We start from the raw sequence: 19,922 nt of genomic DNA on the forward strand, positions 1-19,922 counted from the left end.
ACTTCATGCCATCGCTAACTGGATGAAAGAAAGCTGCCTCAAGCTAAACTCAGAGAAGACTGAGATCATCCTCTTCAGCCCCAACAGATCAGCATGGGACGACTCCTGGTAGGCTGCCACCCTGGGGTTGGCTCCAAAGCCCACCACCCACACACGCAACCTCAGCTTCATACTGGACTCTTCGCTCTCCATGACCCAGCAAGTCAACGCCATCTCATCCTCATGCTACAACACCCTTCACATGCTCCGCAAGACCTTCAGATGGATCGCAGTGGAAACCAGAAGAACGGTCACCCATGCCCTCGTCAGTAGCAGACTGGACTATGGCAATGCCCTCTACGCAGGAACAATGGCCAAGCTCCAGAAGAAACTCCAGCGCATCCAGAACGCCTCAGCACGACTCATCCTCAACCTCCCTCGCCATGAACACATCTCAGCCTATCTCAGAGACCTCCACTGGCTCCCCGTCAACAAAAGGATCGTCTTCAAGCTCCTGATCAACGCTCACAAAGCCCTCTACGACCGGCCTACCTCAACGAGCGTCTCAACTTCCAAATCCCTACATGCCAGCTCTGCTCCGCCAACCTCGCCCTCACAACCATCCTCCACATTCACCGTACCACATCCGGCGGCAGATCCTTCTCCCACCTTGCCAGCAAAACCTGGAACTCCCTCCCCATCAACCTACATCTGACCCAGGATCTCCTGACCTTCAGGAAGCACCTCAAGACCTGGCTCTTCGAGCAGTAGAACCCTCACCCCCAGTGCCTTGAGACCCTTCCGGGTGAGTAGCGCGCTTAACAAATCACTAATTGATTGATTGATTGATTAATGTAGCACCAACTCCTTTTGCTGCAGCATACACAAGTCATCTAGACAGAGGAAGGGGTGTCTCAGTTTGTAGTGGTGTGGATGAGCACTCGTTTTTAAACAAGTAGAATCAGCTCCCCTGTAAATACTATGATGAACAACCAAAAGAAGACTGGACCATCTATGCCTCAGTGCCAAAGTAGGCAAATATACTCACTTGGGGGGAGGCAATATTAGCCCCAGCGTGCGATACAGGATAGCGCCAATGACAAAGAATGCAGACTCATCCAACTCTACCGAGAAAGGGAACAAACAGTAAAAACATGACTGAAGAAATATAGGTCTTGGCAATTATTTGTAACAGAATTATCTTGAAAAGTGTTTCATTAAGCATGCTACATACGTCGTGGAGAGAAATGATAAATTAGAGAGGAAGAGATGAAGAGAAATTACAGACTTGAGGAGGTAGGAATCCAGGAGGCAAATATGAAATAGAGATAATGTATGTGTAAATAAATACAAACTAAAAGTGAGTAACCATGTGAAAAGCTGAGGAGAAGTAAAAGGATGACTGGAAGAAGGGTTACATCTTCATACCTGTAGATGAGAGAGAGAGGACCTCCTTCGGGATGAAGAGTTTATCCTCTGAGTTGCGTGCCCAGTCATTCATTCCTCTTCGGCCCTTCATTGGGAAGTTGATATCACTCGATACAGCGGACACAGGTTCTCTTTGAATGCTAATAACTGAAAAAAGGAGTTTGAGGGACAGCAGATTAGAAATGGCGTGGTGGATAAGGTGAGTTTTGAAACATAATTTTTAATCTCTTTGAAATAACTTAGGGGGTCATTCCAACCCTGGCGGTCATCGACCGCCAGGGTTGATGACCACGGAAGCACCGCCAACAGGCTGGCGGTGCTTCATTTGGGATTCCGACCGTGGCTGTAAAGCTGCGGTCGCCCAGCCGGGTCCGGCGGTTTCCCGCCGGATTTCCCCCGGCTGGGAGAATCCTCCATGGTGGCGCTGCAAGCAGCGCCGCCATGGGGATTCCGACCCCCTTCCCGCCATCCTGTTTCTGGCGTTTTTTACCACCAGGAACAGGATGGCGGAAACGGGTGTCGTGGGGCCCCTGGGGGCCCCTGCACTGCCCATGCCACTGGCAAGGGCAGTGCAGGGGCCCCCTAACAGGGCCCCAGCATGATTTTCACTGTCTGCATAGCAGACAGTGAAAATCGCGATGGGTGCAACTGCACCCGTCGCACCCCTGCAACACCGCCGGCTCCATTTGGGAGGACCAGGGCCTTTTCCGCTGGGCCGGCCGGCGCTCCTTTGGCGGGCGCCCCCGGCCCAGCGGGAAAGCCAGAATGGCATCCGCGGTCTTTTGACCGCGGAGCGGCCAAATGGCAGTGACCGCAAGGCGGGCGGCTACCGCCGCGGTCAGAATTACCGCCTTAGTATTCTACAGCATGGGACAATAACCCGATTATACGATTCAAATTTTGTATGCATTTTTATACTGTGCATAAAGGATACAGAGACATCAAAATGCTTTACGAAGAACATAATAACAACTCAAAGGATAGCAACCATAAGCAAAAAGCATATATGGCTCTGTCAATTGGATCAAACAAGAGTTACAGAGAAGGGCAAATAAAATTAGTTTGTACATCAGAAATATATTACAAGAAGAAGTAGATGAACCTGAACAAAAAAAATATTTGCAAAGACCTGAATAAAACACAGCTGGTCCCTGGTGTAATAGAAAAATAATTATTAAAGGCCAGAAATAATCCAGTACGTTAGGGAGAACAGAATTCGGAAGCAGGAAGACAAAGAGGGGGTAGCGTTGAATGAGCAGTAGGGCCAGATGTAGCAAAATCCGAATTTGCAACTCTCAAATTGCGAGTCTGAGCGACTCGCAATTTGAGAGTCGCAAACCCGGATGCTGGATGGTGTCCCTGACACCATCTGCGAATTGGAAGGGGGTCGCAAAGACCCACCTCATTAATATTGATGAGGTGGGTCGCAATTTGCGACCCCCTTCCGATTCGCAGCACTCACAGGGATGGTGGCCTGCTGGAGACAGCAGACCACCATGTCTGTGACTGCTTTTTAATAAAGCAGTTTTTTTATGTATTGCAGCCCGTTTTCCTTAAAGGAAAACGAGTTGCAACACAAACGAAAAAATGAAACGTTTATGTTTCATTTTTTCAGAGCAGGCAGTGGTCCATAGGACCACTGCCTGCTCTGAAAAAATGTTTTCAGGGCCATTCACAAAGGGGAAGAGGTCCCATGGGGACCCCCTTCCCTTCTGCGAATGGGTTAGCACCCATTTGAAATGGGTGCTAACTGCGAATTGCTTTGCGACCGCGTTCGCAGTCACAAAGCAATTCTACATCGCGATGCGAATTGCAAATAGAGAAGGGGAACACCCCGTCCTATTTGCGAGTCGCATTCCCATTTTGTGAGTCGGTAACCAGGTTACCGACTCGCAAAATGAGAATGAGCATCGCGATGTGCTTTTTGCATGGCGCAAACAGCGAATTTCGCTGTTTGCGCCATGCAAAAAGCATCATACATCTGGCCCTTAATCTTTCCTCTGAGGGAGACAGGGGGTATAATGTAGATGGAAGGAGGAATAGAGTTCCAAACTTAATATAGCCATCCATGGGATGGCTAAGTCAGGGTTTGTTTTGTTGACTACATGGGTCTCAAGCACAAGATGCATCTGTCCTCTCCGGACTCAATGCGAAGTGTGTCCTGAGGTGATTTGGTTAAAACACTTAGGCGGTCATTCTGACCGCGGGCCCGCCATGCGGTCACTGCCGAATGGCCGCTCCGCGGTCAAAAGACCGCGGGGGCCATTCTGGCTTTCCCACTGGGCCGGCGGGCGACCGCCAAAAGGCCGCCCGCCGGCCCAGCGGGAAAGCCCCTGCAACGAGGAAGCCGGCTCCGAATGGAGCCGGCGGAGTTGCAGGGGTGCGACGGGTGCAGTGGCACCCGTCGCGATTTTCACTGTCTGCAAAGCAGACAGTGAAAATCTGTATGGGGCCCTGTTAGGGGGCCCCTGCACTGCCCATGCCAGTGGCATGGGCAGTGCAGGGGCCCCCAGGGGCCCCACGACACCCGTTCCCGCCATCCTGGTTCTGGCGGTGAAAACCGCCAGAAACAGGGTGGCGGGAAGGGGGTCGGAATCCCCATGGCGGCGCTGCAAGCAGCGCCGCCATGGTGGATTCCCTGGGCCAGGGGAAAACCGGCGGGAAACCTCCGGTTCCCCTTGTCTGACCGCGGCGGTCAGAATAGCCCTGGAAGCACCGCCAGCCTGTTGGCGGTGCTTCTGCTGCCCTCCGCCCTGGCGGTCAGAGACCGCCAGAGTTGGAATGAGGGCCTTACTCTCAGACAGTAATTGTGCTGGGCAACGTGGAGTTGCTTTTTTATAACTTCGGATAGAGCAGATTATATGTGATGCAAAATGGAAAGCGTTAGAAATGGGGTCTTTGGTTGGCAGTCAGGTTACCCCCTGTCTAAGCAAGGACCCTCACTCTAGTCAGGGTAGTCACACACAACCCAAATTATCCTGTGCCCACCCTCTGGTAGCTTGGCACTGAGCAGTCAGGCTTAACTTAGAAGGCAATGTGTAAATTATGTGTGCAATCAATCATACAATACCACAATGTAACACCACAAAAATACACCACACAGTGTTTAGAAAAATGTAATATTTATCGAAATAAATGCAGGTCAAAACAATTAAAGATGAAATAAACAAATGTAGGGATATCAATGAAAGTGATATCAAGTGTCTTTAGAGTTAAAAGATTACTGTAAAAGCAATAAAAAATGTCTTAAGTTCTCCTAGAAACAACAAGTGTCTCTTGCAGGGCAAAGTGCCTGGTTTGCGTTGAAAAATCCTCACAAGGGACCGCAGAGGAGGAGATGCGTGGAAAACGGTGAGTGTGCGTCGGTTTCGTCCCTTCGCACACGGACTTGCGTCATTGTTTTCCACGCTGGGAAGATGTTGCATCGATTTGCGGTGGGCGGACTTGGATCCTCTTCGGGTTGCGTGGTTTTCAGACGCCCCGGGGAGGATACGGGGAGTCCTGGGCTTGCGGAGCGAAGTCACAGCGGCTCCGTCGATTCCATAGGCGATGCGTGGAATTTTCTTCCACATGACAGGTGCTACGTCGATTCTTCTCAGGAAGTCAGGTGGCGTTGTTCCGAGTCGGCTTGCGTCAATCCTGTAGGGCTGTGCGTTGAAGTTCCGGACACATCGCTGGCGCTGCGTCAATCTTCTATTGCAAAGTAAGGCTGTATCGTTCTGGACTCGGCGTGTGGTGAAATTTTCACTGCGAGCGGGCCATGAGTTGCTCTTGGCAGGCAGTGCGTCAAATTTTCGCCACACAGGGATTTTAGCTGCAGGAGAGAAGCCTTTTTGGTCCTGAGACTTCAGGGAACAGGGGGCAAGCTCTATCCATAGCCCTCGGAGAGCACTTCTGCAGCAAAGCAAGAGAGTAGCAAGACAGCAGGGCAACAGCAAGGCAGCAGTCCTCTTCAGAAAGCAGTCAGGTGAGTCCTTTAGGCAGCCAGGCAGTTATTCTTGTCAGCGTGCAGGTGCTGGTTCAGGCATCTTCTCCAGGAAGTGTCTGAGGTGGTAGGGCAGAGACCCTGTTTTTACACCCAAATATGCCTTTGAAGTGGGGGAGACTTGAAAGAGTGGCTCAGAAGTGCACCAGGTCCCCTTTTAGTTGAATCCTGTCTGCCAGGGTCCTAGTAGCGGTTGTGGCAGTCCTCTGTGTGAGAGCAAGACCTCCACCCTCCCAGCCCAGGAGGACCCATTCAAAATGCAGATGTATGCAAGTGAGGCTGAGTATCCTGTGTTTGGGGTGTGTCTGAGTAAATGCACAAGGAGCTGTCAACTAAACCCATCCAGACGTGGATTATAAGGCACAGAAAGATTTAAGTGCAGAGAAATGCTCACTTTCTAAATGTGGCATTTCTAAAATAATAATATTAAATCCAACTTCACCAGTCTGCAGAATTTAGTATTACCATTCTGGCCATACTAAATATGACCCTCTTACTCCTTTCAGATCAGCAGCTACCACTGAAACAATGTATGAGAGCAGCCCCAATGTTAGCCTATAAAGGGAGCAGGCCTCACAGTAGTGTAAAAACGAATTTAGGAGTTTTACACTACCAGGACATGTAAACTACACAGATAAATGTCCTGTCTTTTACCTACACAGCACCCTGCTCTAGGGGTTACCTAGGGCACACCTTAGGGGTGACTTACATGTAGGGGGAGTTTTAGGCTTGGCAAGTACTTTTAAATGACAAGTCGAATTGGCAGTGAAACTGCACACACAGGCCTCGCAATGGCAGGCCTGAGACAAGGTTAAGGGGCTACCGAAGTGGGAAGCACAATCAGTGCTGCAGGCCTACTAGTAGCTTTTAATCTATAGGCCCTGGGCACATATAGTGCACTCTACTAGGGTCTTATAAGTAAATTAAATAGCCCAATTGGGTGTGATCCAATGTTACCATGTTTAAAGGGAGAGAGCATATGCACTTTAGCACTGGTTAGCAGTGGTAAAGTGCGCAGAGTCTAAAAACCAGCAAAAACAGTATCTCAATATGGAGGGAGGCAGGCAAAAAGTTAGGGGTGACCACCGTAAGGCGTCAGGTCTAACATGTGTTCCCCCCCAGTTGAAAGTGGGGAGAGCTATCCAACCTCCTGGGAGCTCTCATCGCTAAGGTGGAAGTATCAGGAGAGACCATCAGCATTGGCGTGTTCAATCCCTGGGTGATGCTCCACCGTAAAGTCCATCCCCTGTAGGGAAATGGACCACCTCAAGAGTTTAGGATTCTCACCCCGAATCTGCACGAGCCATCTGAGGGGCCTGTGGTCTGTCTGAACTCAGAAGTGAGTCCCAAACAGGTATGGCCTCAGCTTCTTCAGTGCCCAGACCACAGCAAATGCTTCTCTTTCAATAGCACTCCACCTCTGTTCCCGTGGTAATAGTCTTCTGCTAATAAAGACTACTTGTTGGGCTAGGCCCTCCTCATTTAACTGTGCTAGGACCGCCCCTATGCCATGCTCTGAAGCGTGTCTGCACGATAAATTCCTTGGAGTAGTCAGGAGACTTGAGCATGGGGCCATGCACATGGCTTCCTTCAGGGAGTCAAAGGCTTTCTGACAAGTCTGCGTCCAATTCACCAACCTAGGTTGCTTTTTGGATGTGAGTTCTGTCAAGGGTGTCATCATGGTTCCATAGCCCTTGACAAATCTGCGATAATATCCAGTGAGGCCTAAGAAGGCTCTCACCTCTGCTTGGGCTCTAGGTGGTTGCCAGGCCTTGATAGTTTCAATCTTGGCCTGCAGTGGCTGCACCTTGCCACCACCTACTAGGTGTCCCAAGTACACCACGGAACCCTTCCCAATCTGGCACTTATTGGCATTGATGGTCAGGCCTGCCTGTTGCAGAGCCTGAAGCACCTCCCTGAGGTGAAGCAGGTGTTCCTCCCAGCTGTCACTGTAGACGGCAATGTCGTCCAGGTAGGCAGCGCAGAAGGCATCGTTTCCAGCTAGGACCCAGTTAACCAACCGTTGAAAGGTAGTTGGGGCATTTTTCAACCCAAAGGGCATCACCCAGAATTGTTAATGGCCTCAGGTGTGGGAAATGCCGATCTCTCTTTAGCCCCCTCAGTCAAGGCGATCTGCCAGTACCCTGATGTGAGAACAAAAGAACTGAGGACTATGGCAGCGCCTAGTCTGTCTACGAGCTCATCAGCTCAGGGGATGGGGTGAGCGTCAGTCCATGTGACTGAATTTAGACCCCGGTAGTCCACGCAGAACCGAAGTTCTGGCTTGGCACCAGGGGCAGCAGCCTTGGGGACCAGCACTACAGGGCTGGCCCAGGGACTACTAGACTTCTCAATAACCCCAAGAGCCAACATCTTGGAGACTTCCTCTTTGATGCTGGCCATCACCTTGTCTGACAACCTGTACGTTTTGTTCTTTACAGGGGGTCTGCCTCCTGTGTCAGTATCATTGGCACACAATTGTGTGAATCCAGGGGTGAGGGAAAACAGGGAGGAGTACTGTTCCAGTAACTGGTAGCAGCCTCCTCTCTGGTCTAGAGTCAGGGAGTCAGAGAGAATGACACCCTCCACTGACCCATCATCTTCCTTGGCAGCGAGGAGGTCGGGGAGAGGTTCACTCTCCTCCTCCATACCTTCATCTGTCACCAGAAGCATGTTGACTTCAGACCTCTCAATGTGAGGCTTCAGTCGGTTGACATGGAGCACCCTTAGGGTGTTCCTAGGGGATCGGAGGTCCATGAGGTAAGTGGCCTCCCCTTTCCGCTCCTTCACTTCAAATGGGCCAGACCAGCGGTCCTGGAGAGCTCTAGGCTCTACTGGCTCCATGACCCACACTTTGTCTCCAGGATGAAACTCTACCAGGGTGGCCTTCTAGTCATAACAGCACTTCATTACCTCTTGACTGGCCTCAAGGTTACTTTTGGCTGTTTTCCAGAAGCGGTGCATCTGGTTGTGGAGGGCCAGCATGTAGCTGACCACATCCTGAGGGGGTGCCTTTGGAGCTTTCTCCAACCCCTCCTTTACAATGCTGAAGGGTCCCTTGACAGGGTACCCATAGAGAAGCTCAAAGGGACTGAACCCTACCCCCTTCTGGGGTACCTCTCTGTAAGCAAAGAGAAGACATGGTAAGAGGACATCCCACTTACGCCTCAGGGCCTCAGGGAGGCCAGTGATCATGCCTTTCAAGGTCTTGTTGAATCTCTCCACATGGCCATTAGATTGGGGGTGATAGGGTGTGGTGAACTTGTAGGTTACACCACATGCATCCCACATAGACTTTCATGTATGCAGACATGAAGTTAGTGCCTCTGACAGGAAGTGGAATCGGGGGACCTTAAACCTTTTTCCTGTTTTACCACTGGCCTGGCAGGTAGGTCAGGACCTACAGAACGCATCTGAGTTTGTCCTCATTCGGGCCAATAGAAGTGTGTGGCAAGCCTGGCAAAGGTCTTGTCTTGCCCCAGATGTCCTGCTTGGGAATGTCGTGAGCCAGACCTAGTAGGAAGGTTCGGTAACACTGGGTCACCACCAGCGCACGCGCTGCCCCAATGGCCAGAACCTTAGGCTCACTGTAGAGGAGATCATTCGCCCAGTATATGTGGTGATCGCCAGAGGCTTCACCTGCTGCCTGGGCTGAGGCTTGCTTCCTCATGCCCTCTAGAGTGGGACATTCTTTCTGTGCCTTGCAGAATTCCTCCCTGGTGGGCCGACCCTCAACTTGCCAGCCAGCAAGCACAGGTAGGTCACCCAGGACGGCAATGTCTTACCCAGTTGGCTCAGGGGCCTCCTCATCAGGAACCCCGTCAACCACTGCGGGAACTTCTGGGACCGGTTTCCTGTGCCCCTTGCCCCTCCTCTTGGCAGTTGTCTGGGCCATTGTTCGAGGCTCCAGATGCCCTTCACTTCCCTCCCGGGCAGCCATGGACCGTGTGGTCATGCAGAACACTCAGAAAATCCTAACATCTCCAAGTGAGACCTTAGCTCTACCTCCTTCCAGGTATTGTGCTCAAGGTCGTTGCCTATCAGACAATCTACCGGAATGGCAGGACTCACAGCTACTTTCAAAGTACGAGAGACCACCCCCCACTTGAAGGGAACCAGAGCTACCGGTAGGTGGCTCTCACGATTGTCGGCAACTATGACTTGGTGAAATGTATTAGGGAGGACCTGCTCTGCTGACACCAGCTGACCCTTGACATTAGTTATGCTGGCTCCTGTGTCACGCAGAGCCTCCACCCTTTGCCCATTGTTGGTGACCCACTGTCTATACTTGGAAGTATTGGCAGGCATGTGGGTTTTTGGCACCATCTCTGCATCCCCCAATGACACTAGGGTTACCTCTATCTGCTCCCTAAAACTTTCTGGGACCATCTCCTCCCCGAGCGCTACACTAGCTAACCCAGGTGTCTGCCCTCCTTTGGGGGGCTGTGCCCTCTTGGGACACTTGGGGTCGCACTCAGAGTGCCCATACTTATTGCACTCTGCACATTTGGATACAAACCTCCCTGTCTTGTGGTCAGTAAAACATCTCCTTTTGGAATCAGACCGGGACTGGTTACCACTATTCCCTTGGGAACTATTTTGGGGGCCTTTTGAGAACTCCTTGTTTTTAAGTTTTTTTCCCCCTTCTTTCTTCTGCTGGGAACCCTGACCACCTTTGTGGGTGTCCCCCCCCCCCAGATACCTTTCTGGACACTCTGGTGCTAGTCCAGAGATCCGGCCTCCTCAGCAAGCTTCCTGTGATCAGTCAGCTTACTGTCTACTAGGTGCTGGCGCAACTCTGTAAAACTCAGAATCAAATTATAGAATCCTGTGTAATCATCTACTTTGCAGCCCCGCACCCATCCATTCACTGCCATATTGGAAAAGGTCAAAGAAATCTACCCATGTTTGTGTGGACTGTTTGGTGCTGTCCCTGAACCTCTGACAGTATTTCTCAGGAGTCAACCCAAACTTGGCAAGTAAAATGGCTTTCTGAAGTGGATATGTGTTTTGACCCTTTCGGTCCAGTGTGAGAAGTGTGTCCCTCCCCAGTGCTGGCACATAACTCCACATAGCTGTACCCCATTGCCCTTCAGGAACCTCCTGAGCCCTTAGTGCAACTTCACAGGCAGCTAGCCATTTATCTATGTCATCTCCCACCACATAACTGGGCACCACATTTTTGGGTATACAAACCTTCTTTTCTCCAGCAGGTCCTGCCTGTATGCTGCCACCATTACTGCTGGACTCAGACTACTTCGCCTTAAGATCCAGCTCCTTGAGACTCAGTTCATGAGCCAACAAAAGTTTCTTTTCAGCCAAGGCTCTCTCAGCTGCTTACGTTTCTCTCTCTCCTCTCCTTTCCTCTTGTTGAGCTTCAATTTTCAGTCTTGCCATTTGCAATTGGAACTCCCTCTCCTCTCTCCTTTCCTCTGTGGTCAGGCCTTGATCAGAGACACTGCTCCCTGGTCTGGCAGGGGGCACAATCGCAGTGGTAACTTCATCCACTGATGGCAAGAAATCCTCTGAGGGGCTATCTTCTGGCTCCTCCTCCTTAGCATCATCCTCTAAATGGGCTTCTGCCCAGGCCCTCAGCGCCACTTGAAAGTCCTCCTTTCTGGATGCCCCTTGGGTGGGTACACTCATCTCCTTGCAGAACCCTTTTAGTTGTTTGACCGTATATGTCTCCAACAGGACCAGGTCAAAATCTCCTGCTTGAGACCCAGCCTGAGACATGTTGAGTAAGGATTTAAGTTTAGAAAATTGTCAGGAAAAACGAATTTGCAAAAAGAGATAAAAATCAAGTTGACCTTCAACTGTGGGTAGGAAGTGAAATACTTAGCTACTGTATGTCACTGCACAAATACAAGTCCTATCCTCACAGCTGATCACCAATGTTACAAATTGGGTCTTTGGTTGGCAGTCAGGTTACCCCCTGTCAAAGCAAGGACCCTCACTCTAGTCAGGGTAAGTCACACACAATCCAAATTATCCTGTGCCCACCCTCTGGTAGCTTGGCACTGAGCAGTCAGGCTTAACTTAGAAGGTAATGTGTAAAGTATTTGTGCAATAAATCATACAATACCACAATATAACACCACAAAAATACACCACACAGTCTTTAGAAAAACATGTAATATTTATATGAATAAATGCAGGTCAAAACAATTAAATATGAAATAAGCAAATGTAGGGATATCAATGAAAGTGATATCAAGTGTAATTAGAGTTAAAAGATGACTGTAAAAGCAATAAAAAGGTCTCTTAACTTCTCCTAGAAACAACAATTGTCTCTTGCAGGGCATAGTACCTGGTCTATGTTGAAAAATCCTCGCAAGGGACAGCAGAGGAGGAGACGCGTGGAAAAGGGTGAGTGTGCGTCGGTTTGGCCCCTTCGCAAACAGACTTGCGTTGTTATTTTCCACGCTGGGAAGACATTGCATCGATTTCCGGCACGCAGACTTGGATCCTCTTCGGGTTGTGGGGTTTTCAGATGCCCCGGGGATGATGCGGGGAATCCTGGGCTTGCGGAGCGAAGTCACAGTGGCTGCGTCGATTCCGGTAGGTGATGCGTGGAATTTTTGTCTGCATGGCAGGTGCTGTGTCGATTCCTCTCAGGAAGTCGGGCCACGAAGTTCTGAGTTGGCTTGCGTCGATCCAGTAGGGCTGTGCGTTGAAGTTCCGGTTGCGTCGCTGGCGCTGCATCGATCTTCTGTTGCGAAGTCGGGCTGCGTCATTCCGGACTCAGCGTGAGGTGAAATTTCCGTTCTTGGCGGTGCGTTGAATGTTAGCCGCACGGGGATTCGAGCTGCAGGAGAGAAGTCTTTTTGGTCCTGAGACAGACAGGCCCACTAGTAGCCTTTAATCTATAGGCCCTGGGCACACATAGTGCACTCTACTAGGGACTTATGATTAAATTAAATAGCCCAATTGGGTGTGATCCAATGTTACCATTTTTAAAGGGAGAGAACATATGCACTTTAGCACTGTTAGCAGTGGTAAACTGTGCAGAGTCTAAAATCCAGCAAAAACAGTATCTCAAAAGTGGAGGGAGGCAGGCAAATATTTAGGGGTGACCACCCTAAGGCTGTCAGGTGTAAGAGAAAGGATTTGGGGTTGGGATTCTTTCTTGAGGTCCTCTTGCTCTCTCCCTTGTGAGCTGCTTTGCCTTTCCTCCCCAATCAGGCTTTATTATTATCTCCACCTACTCAATTCTTCTCCCTACCTACTCCTCCATTGTGAACATTTACATTTTTTGAGACCCGTCAGCTGCCATTTGCTATCTGGCGCTACTCTACAAAAAAGTGAATGTGCACACATGTTTTTTAGGGTCGAGCGCAAAGCACTCTGTTCCTCCTGTAATCTTTCTATGGGCTTGTAACCGCGCCCACCGCATGCCTATGAGCCTGGTTCGTTTGTGGGCTTGCCTTTTAAAATTGGCTTGCTTTTATTAGTGGAAGGCTTGCATACATCATTCCTTTTCTTGTGTTAAGCCCTCCTCGAGCGCACCGGCCAACTACTGAAAACATACGAGACTCTGGGGGTTACTACAACTTTGGAGGAGGTGTTAAACCGTCCCAAAAGTGACGGTAAAGTGACGGATATACCACCAGCCGTATTACGAGTTCCATAGGATATAATGGACTCGTAATACGGCTGGTGGTATATCCGTCACTTTACCGTCACTTTTGGGACGCATTAACACCTCCTCCAAATTTGTAATAACCCCCTCTGTGTTTTCCATAGGGTTTCTGGACTACTTTTTTCTATTTATTTCCTACACATGCGATATCGCAGTAGTCGAGTGCTTTGCATCACATCGACTTTGTTACATGGATAATTACATTTTTGCCGATAATACATTTGACTGGGAGCAAACTTCTGTTTTACTTTTTATTTTCAATTTATGTGGCGAGAAATGTCCAGTTCGGAATTTACAACGCAAATAGCTCTTACTAGAGCAAACGCGAGACCCATTGCGCTGCAAATGATTGTTTTATTTACCAATCTAAGTATCTGAGCGCAATCAATTTCTTTAAAATGGGGCCTAAATTATTCGGTATGCACCTGCATACACAGTGATGCATGCACTCTAAGAGCTTTTAGTGCATTTATATTTTGTGCATCAACAAAGTACAGCATGTGGTTCTATCCTAGACTGTGCAAGTATACACAGCTATAAAGCTACTGTAGCTGAAACAATTTTCCTATAAACGTAGAACTATGTTTTCTTGATCCTCATTAATTAGGCATCAATTTAGGCCTAGTCGCAATGTTTTTCAAAAAGAATGCTCTCCCCTGCACATTTCAGTGTTCCTCATTTCTGCAGCACACAGACAAGCACAGTCATGTTTGTTTATTTTTATTGACATTCTTGCTGTTCTCGATGAAATCTTTCTAGCATGGTCACAATGATGTAACTATCCTCAAAGACCTTCTGCTAGCTCACTGTGCTCTATTCATTCACAATTATGTCCTGTTGTTCATGTATCTAGTTTGTCTTACCATCTCCTGATGACATTAGCCTAGAGTGGGTAGAATCAACATTCATGTAACGGGATAGTATTCAGGGGACAAGGAACTATAGTATTAAATAAAATTGCAATGATTTTGCAATTTTACTGATTTAATAGGAGAAAATACTGTATATAAACCCTCACTTTAGTGGGTGAGCCAGAAGGCTTTCCTTAAGATTTATGTGCTGTTAGGGATGCTGTCCCTTTTTCCACTGATTGCACTGCCCACTTGGGACTTGGAGTATTTCTGATTTTGTACTACTCTGTAATATGACATTATGTATTTACATTTATAAATTCTGTACTACATCTTTTACATGTTTGTAATAAATCCTTTAAATTTACTCAGCTAATCAAGAACTCTTTTGAGTGGGCCCTTACTTATCTTTACTTCTGATGTACTGCGAGGAGCCTTACCTCGGGGACACAATGCCTCATGAAACTGAAGTTTAACACAGGCTCTGATTCATCAACCCGTGGGTGTTGTAATATGCCGTTGTTAAAAGGTCACAAACCCCTGAGAAACAAACTGGAGGAGAGTAACTGGGTTTTAGAACGCATTGCTGATTTTAATCCGTATCAAACACGCAAGCATAATTTGAAGCATTTTCAGTGCACTGTCTTCTGTCCTTAAAGGAATCACCAGGCATGAATCCCTGTTATGTAGAATGCAAAAGATATCCTCTGCGAGAACGGTTGTTTCGGTGCTGAATACAAGGAGATTTGCAAGTGCAGAATAGACACACATACCTTGCCTGTATAGTCCCGGTACTCATGTGTCTTGCTCAGCTCTCTCTGTTGTGACTCTGGAGGTGCGATGAGGGTGTTAGAGTGTTGATGAGCACTGTGCTGGGACTAATGGGCTAATGCAAGCCACTCGAGCAGTTGTGTAGTGTGTGATAGCTGAGAGAACAACAGAGAAGAAAATGAAGGTTGAGCTGCAGTGTGGGGTGTGAGGGTGATGAGTGGTGCATAAGGACTATGGGGGCTGAAACAGCTGATGGAACTGTGGGGGCAGTGTACAATGTGTGGAGCGTTCAGTACTGGAGAATGTTTATGAATATGTTGGACATATATTTCTCAATCTAAAAACAAGGCTAACATTTATGACTTTCACATCAAAAGAATTCCTTGTTAGCTAAACCACATTCTTCTAATTGTAACCTTTTATAGCCAAGCTGTGTCCTACAGACCTGTTAGGCTTTCATTTATCTTCTGGCCTGACTGAGCTCAGTGGGCACCCATCAGTGTTGTTGCCAGATATCTCCAACTACTATAAGTATACTCTGCAACACTCTGCCCTTCTGGCAAGGTTTCTCTTTAGTGGTATTCTAAGTCGTCTAGGTGCAGCCAAGCTCCCTAGCCGAAGTGTTTTCAATTAAGACAATGGACATATTCAAAACACTGTCCTGTGATGCAGGGTGCAATGCTATATTTCCCTTTGCATAGCTGGTCAATTTCGTAAATTTTTAATATTTTTTATTAAGTTTTCATTTTCAGATTTTAATTCAAAATATTCACTAACTACTGATTTCTCGGGCTCCTAAGTAGAATTTGATGGTTGTTAAAAAGTGAGACTGTTGATAGGGCTTCTGTGTGCTTTCATCTTCGGAGGTGCACACATGCCAGTGCAATCAGAAGCTTTAAACATACCTCTGCAAGAACAACAAATAAACATGCTCTACCCAGTCTTTGTATTGCATGCTTATACATTGCACTCATTAAGTGTGCAATGCACAGATAGACTTTAAAAGAATCAGAAAAAGATTGAAAACAAATAGTGGCCAAGGTAGTCAACAGCCCCACCTCTCTGGCATTTAATCCGTAGTACATTCAAGTTTGAATATTTCCCCACTTCAAGCTGGGAATCCTCCATTAAAGTGAACATGTCTAATTCTCCAGTATTTGCATCTTCCTTAGATTCGTGCAGGGAGTCCCACCCTTTACAATACCATACTCTTAAGCACATCCCAGAGACTGTCAGCATTGTCACGTGAGTGGCCTACTCACATGAACCAAACTTCAACAAATCATTCTCATGCAGACTAAAGACCACACCTTGAAGGGACCACCATCCTTCAGATTTCGTAGTACTAGCTTGAAAGATTGCAAATTTAGGTGAGCCTCTGGAGGGACAAGGGTGGGCTGCGTGTGAATCTCTGAGAGAAGCAAATATTTGAGAACTACCATTACAGGTAAACACCTATTCTTCTCCAGAATTGGATGTTTCACAGATTCACATTCTTGTATCATAGTGATAAGCAGTGCAAACAGCTGTATTCCCAAAAGGTCCAGTCTATAGCACATACACAAGCTCCTTGAAGCACTGGCTGCCTTTATACATCTGCCATTGAGTTCAAGAACTCTTCAACTGCAGACTCTCAGCCTGGCAGCCAGTGTGCTTTTTGCTCAGCGATTGGGTGAGTAGTGTTCCACCTTTTTAGTTTGTACTTTTCCTCATTCCTCTCAGTGCCATGAACATGCTGCACGTTCTATACAACATAACATATCGTGACATAATTCAAGATCCTCCGTTGGCATGTGAGAGAGAGGGCAAGAGACAGCACCAGAGAGCAAGAAAGATAGAGGGAGCAAGAGAGCGAGATACAGAGAGTGAGAGAGAGAGAGAGAGAGAGAGAGAGACCGAGAGACAGCATGAGAGAGAGTGAGAAAGAGAGGTCGTGCCAGGGCCTTAGCTTTTGGACACCTTTGGAACATGCATTGGTGCACTGACTGCGTCACATTGGGAACCCATTTTTTTTTTTTGCCTTTTGCCTCGGAAACAAAATAAAAGGAAAAAGATGGAACTTGAACATTCAGCAGTTATAGAACTCTTTCAGCCTAACAAAAAGTGGCTTTTTAGATGAGCTAAAACCAGTTGAGATTCCTTTGCTATGGCGATGGAGCGTCGCCCCCCTGGCTGAGCCAGCAGCAGGAAAAACACAATAGTTCTCAGCCAGCACGTGAAGGGAGGGGTGGGGCTGGGCCATGGGAGGTGGGATGAGGAATGGACTGCACCTAAGTGCACATGTGTGTTTGGCCGGCAGTCCCAGGCAGGCCAAACACACATGCACACTTAACTTTCTACAGCCCGGCTGGGTACTCCTGGGCCACCCCAGGGTTGTGTCTGAACGGCAGTCCAAGCCGCTCAGACAAATTCTGACACTGCTTTCATGCTAGGTTTAGCACATAAAGCAGCGCCAGGATTGCTGGGGAGCATGCACTGGTGTCCCAGCAGTGAATGAGGGGACACCAGACGAAGAGGAGAGAGGTGGCAAGAGACGGAGGCATTGAGGTGTTTGTTTTATTTATTTATTTTTATTTTCACCTCCGTTCCCACCCCCCGGGTCCCTCCCCTTAAAATTTGCAGATAAAACGTGAATTGCGATGGAAATTGAAATGCCTAAAATATTCATTGTGCTTGCTCATCAGTCCATGAAGAGATGGGTGTAAGGAGCAGTACATTTTCTGTCGCACGAGAGCATGTCTGGGTAATCATCTGATGTTTGCCCCTGAGAATCACACAAAAAATCCCAAAAGTAATCAGGAAAATCATGCAGCGCTTACTCCTAAAACAGCTTTGAAAGGATGTAACTAGAATCCGTTACTATTTAATTGTACATCATTCAGAAGCATCTTCATGTGTGTATACATGCGCGGCCCTAGACTAGTCATGAGTACAAGTGCAAAGCACATTCTACGGTGTTCTCATATTTTCAACGTTATCTTGCGATGCATGTTTTGCTACAAGTGGATGCAGGTAGTGAATTGCAGAGTGTACAACTCTATACAGGGCGAGGCGCAGACACTTCAGAAACGAAAACTACTTCATTGTCGCCGACTGTATTTCAACACTTCAATTTTGAATTTAGAAGTTAATCACGAAGACGAGATGCACTTTAATTTCTGTGTTGCCCTTTAATAGGGCCACATTCTTTTACTGACTAACTGATACTATTTCTGATAGATCTGCAGATGTTTTGCGGTAAGCAAATAAAGACTCTGAGCCTTGTACCTTACCAAGCTTTATATCAAAGAAATGTAGCACTGTTAATAATGCCACGATCGGTTACACAGGAAAGTCCCTTGTACGCTAAATGGTCACAGTAAACGGTAGCTCAAATTAGCTGCTCCTCTCAGAGGCGACTGTGGCTTGGCAGTCCATCTAACAAAAGTCTTTGTAGATTGCCAGGCATCCACTGAATAATTTTCTCTTTTGTTTTTTTATATTGTATTAGGTTTTTTCTTCTACCGCTATTTGAAGATTAAGAATACAACTTGGAAATATATGAGCTAGGTTACAAAAGACTGAAGTGAACCACACATTTTAGTGAGGGATGTGGAGATTATAAAAACAGTTTTTATTGGCTCTCTTGGAAGTGCTTCCATTGTCTTATGCTGCAGAATCGGTATAGGGTAGTACTCCTTTCCAATGCATTTTGTAGACTGCTTTCCAGACACAGCCTATGTTTAGTGACGCCCCTCAGGGCAAGGTGGTCCCCAGCCTGGAGCACCCATAACAGAGGCACAAAGGTGTCAGGTTTCTGTGCTTGTCAGGGGCCCAGTGCAATTCAGGATGACAAAAGGATGGACCTCAACTAAAGGGCACTTTCATTCATACACATCAACTCTACCATTTACCCAAGGGTAGTGCTTCAGAAAGTCTAGTCAGCAGCCCCCTTGCTAACAAGGTCTTCATTGGGTTTATAAAGGTAGCCCAGTCAAGATCCTCCTCACCTCAGTGTCTGCGCCTTCACCCTACAGCCACAGAAATGCAGATACTATACTTCCACTGCCTGGGAGATCTGTCCTCGCCCTCTATCTTGTATCATGCTATACTGAGGGAGTAAAAAAAACACATGGATCCCACTATGCTGTTTCATAAATAATACTGCGTGCCAAACCTGAGGATTAACATGAGAAGACATCCACTTCAACACTTGCAGAGTCTTCTTTTTAATGTTTGCTTCATTCCTCATATTTCCTCACATTGCTATGTCTTCAAAGTAATACTTCCTTTGAGTATAGCCTGAATCCTTCGTCATTTTTCTTAATATGCGTCATTTTTCTTAATATGCGCACAGCCATTAGTTTATGCTTCCAATCTCTGAGCTGGTCAGCTGTCCTTGCGGGAGTGGTTGATTAGTAGTATTTTAAGTGTGGGTAAAATATTCGCCTGATTCTAGCGCCATCAAAAGTACCTTTTACATGGTAGATAACTATCTTCACATTTTTTATAACCCTGCATTCTCAAATTGCATGCTATTTCAAAAGGTATTCTTTATATTCCTAAAATCCGGCATAACAAAAACTGTTGTTTACTTCAGAATAACACCTCTCCTTTTTCCTTCAAATAGTCCTCTCCTCTGTTCCATCCTCTTCATGCCTTTTTTTCTGAGCACAACCTTCTCTAAGCTACATGCACATTTGCCTTAATACATATTCCTGTATTTCTGCAAACAGCCCACAGCTCATTTATGGATGCTTGGTATATGTACCTTCTTCATACGTCTGGGTGGATAGTCTTGTATAGGGTTCTTGCAAAGAGAGAGGGGTCATCACTTTATAAGACACTATTCTGCCTCTTCAGTAGGTCACTTATTCTGTTTTGGCTCTCTGGTTTCTTATTGAGTTTTCATCCATCGTGAATAGTTTATAGGAGTGTTTCCTGGGTGTGTCTTCTACCTCTGCTAAAGAAGATGGAAGTGGGGATATAAAATCAGAGGCTAGGAGCATCCGTGTGAGGTTGTGCTACCTCTTGAATGCCTTGTTTCATATCAAGAGGGAGAGATGTATGGCTGGTTCCGAAGAAGGACCCATTCCATAGATGCATGCAGATTTGAAAAATCTGTTCAGCAAGTCTCCATTGTTTCCACATATAAGACCCAGAAACCTTAAGGAAACAAAATGCAGGAAGAAAACCCAGCTTATCAGTAAGCATGAAGCCGAAGAAGATCCTAAGATAAACATTTTAACAACTACAGTAGTGGAAGCAATCAAGAAGTGACTGAACA

At 47.3% G+C, this 19,922-nt stretch overlaps 1 protein-coding gene across 18 annotated transcripts in view; it reads right to left on the reverse strand.

Moving 5' to 3' along the window:
• Positions 1-19,922, reverse strand: part of ADGRB2 (adhesion G protein-coupled receptor B2) — a 1,191,470-nt gene that overhangs the window by 337,775 nt on the left and 833,773 nt on the right. For all 18 annotated transcript variants that reach the window (XM_069223314.1, XM_069223308.1, XM_069223306.1 and 15 more), the window contains 2 exons: positions 1,408-1,554; positions 1,028-1,103 (listed from right to left, as the gene is read on the reverse strand). In XM_069223314.1, coding sequence (XP_069079415.1) covers positions 1,028-1,103; positions 1,408-1,554 — 223 coding nt within the window. The remainder of the gene's footprint in view (positions 1-1,027; positions 1,104-1,407; positions 1,555-19,922) is intronic.

Source organism: Pleurodeles waltl, chromosome 3_1 (assembly GCF_031143425.1).
Source record: "Pleurodeles waltl isolate 20211129_DDA chromosome 3_1, aPleWal1.hap1.20221129, whole genome shotgun sequence".
Taxonomy (NCBI): Eukaryota; Metazoa; Chordata; class Amphibia; order Caudata; family Salamandridae; genus Pleurodeles; species Pleurodeles waltl.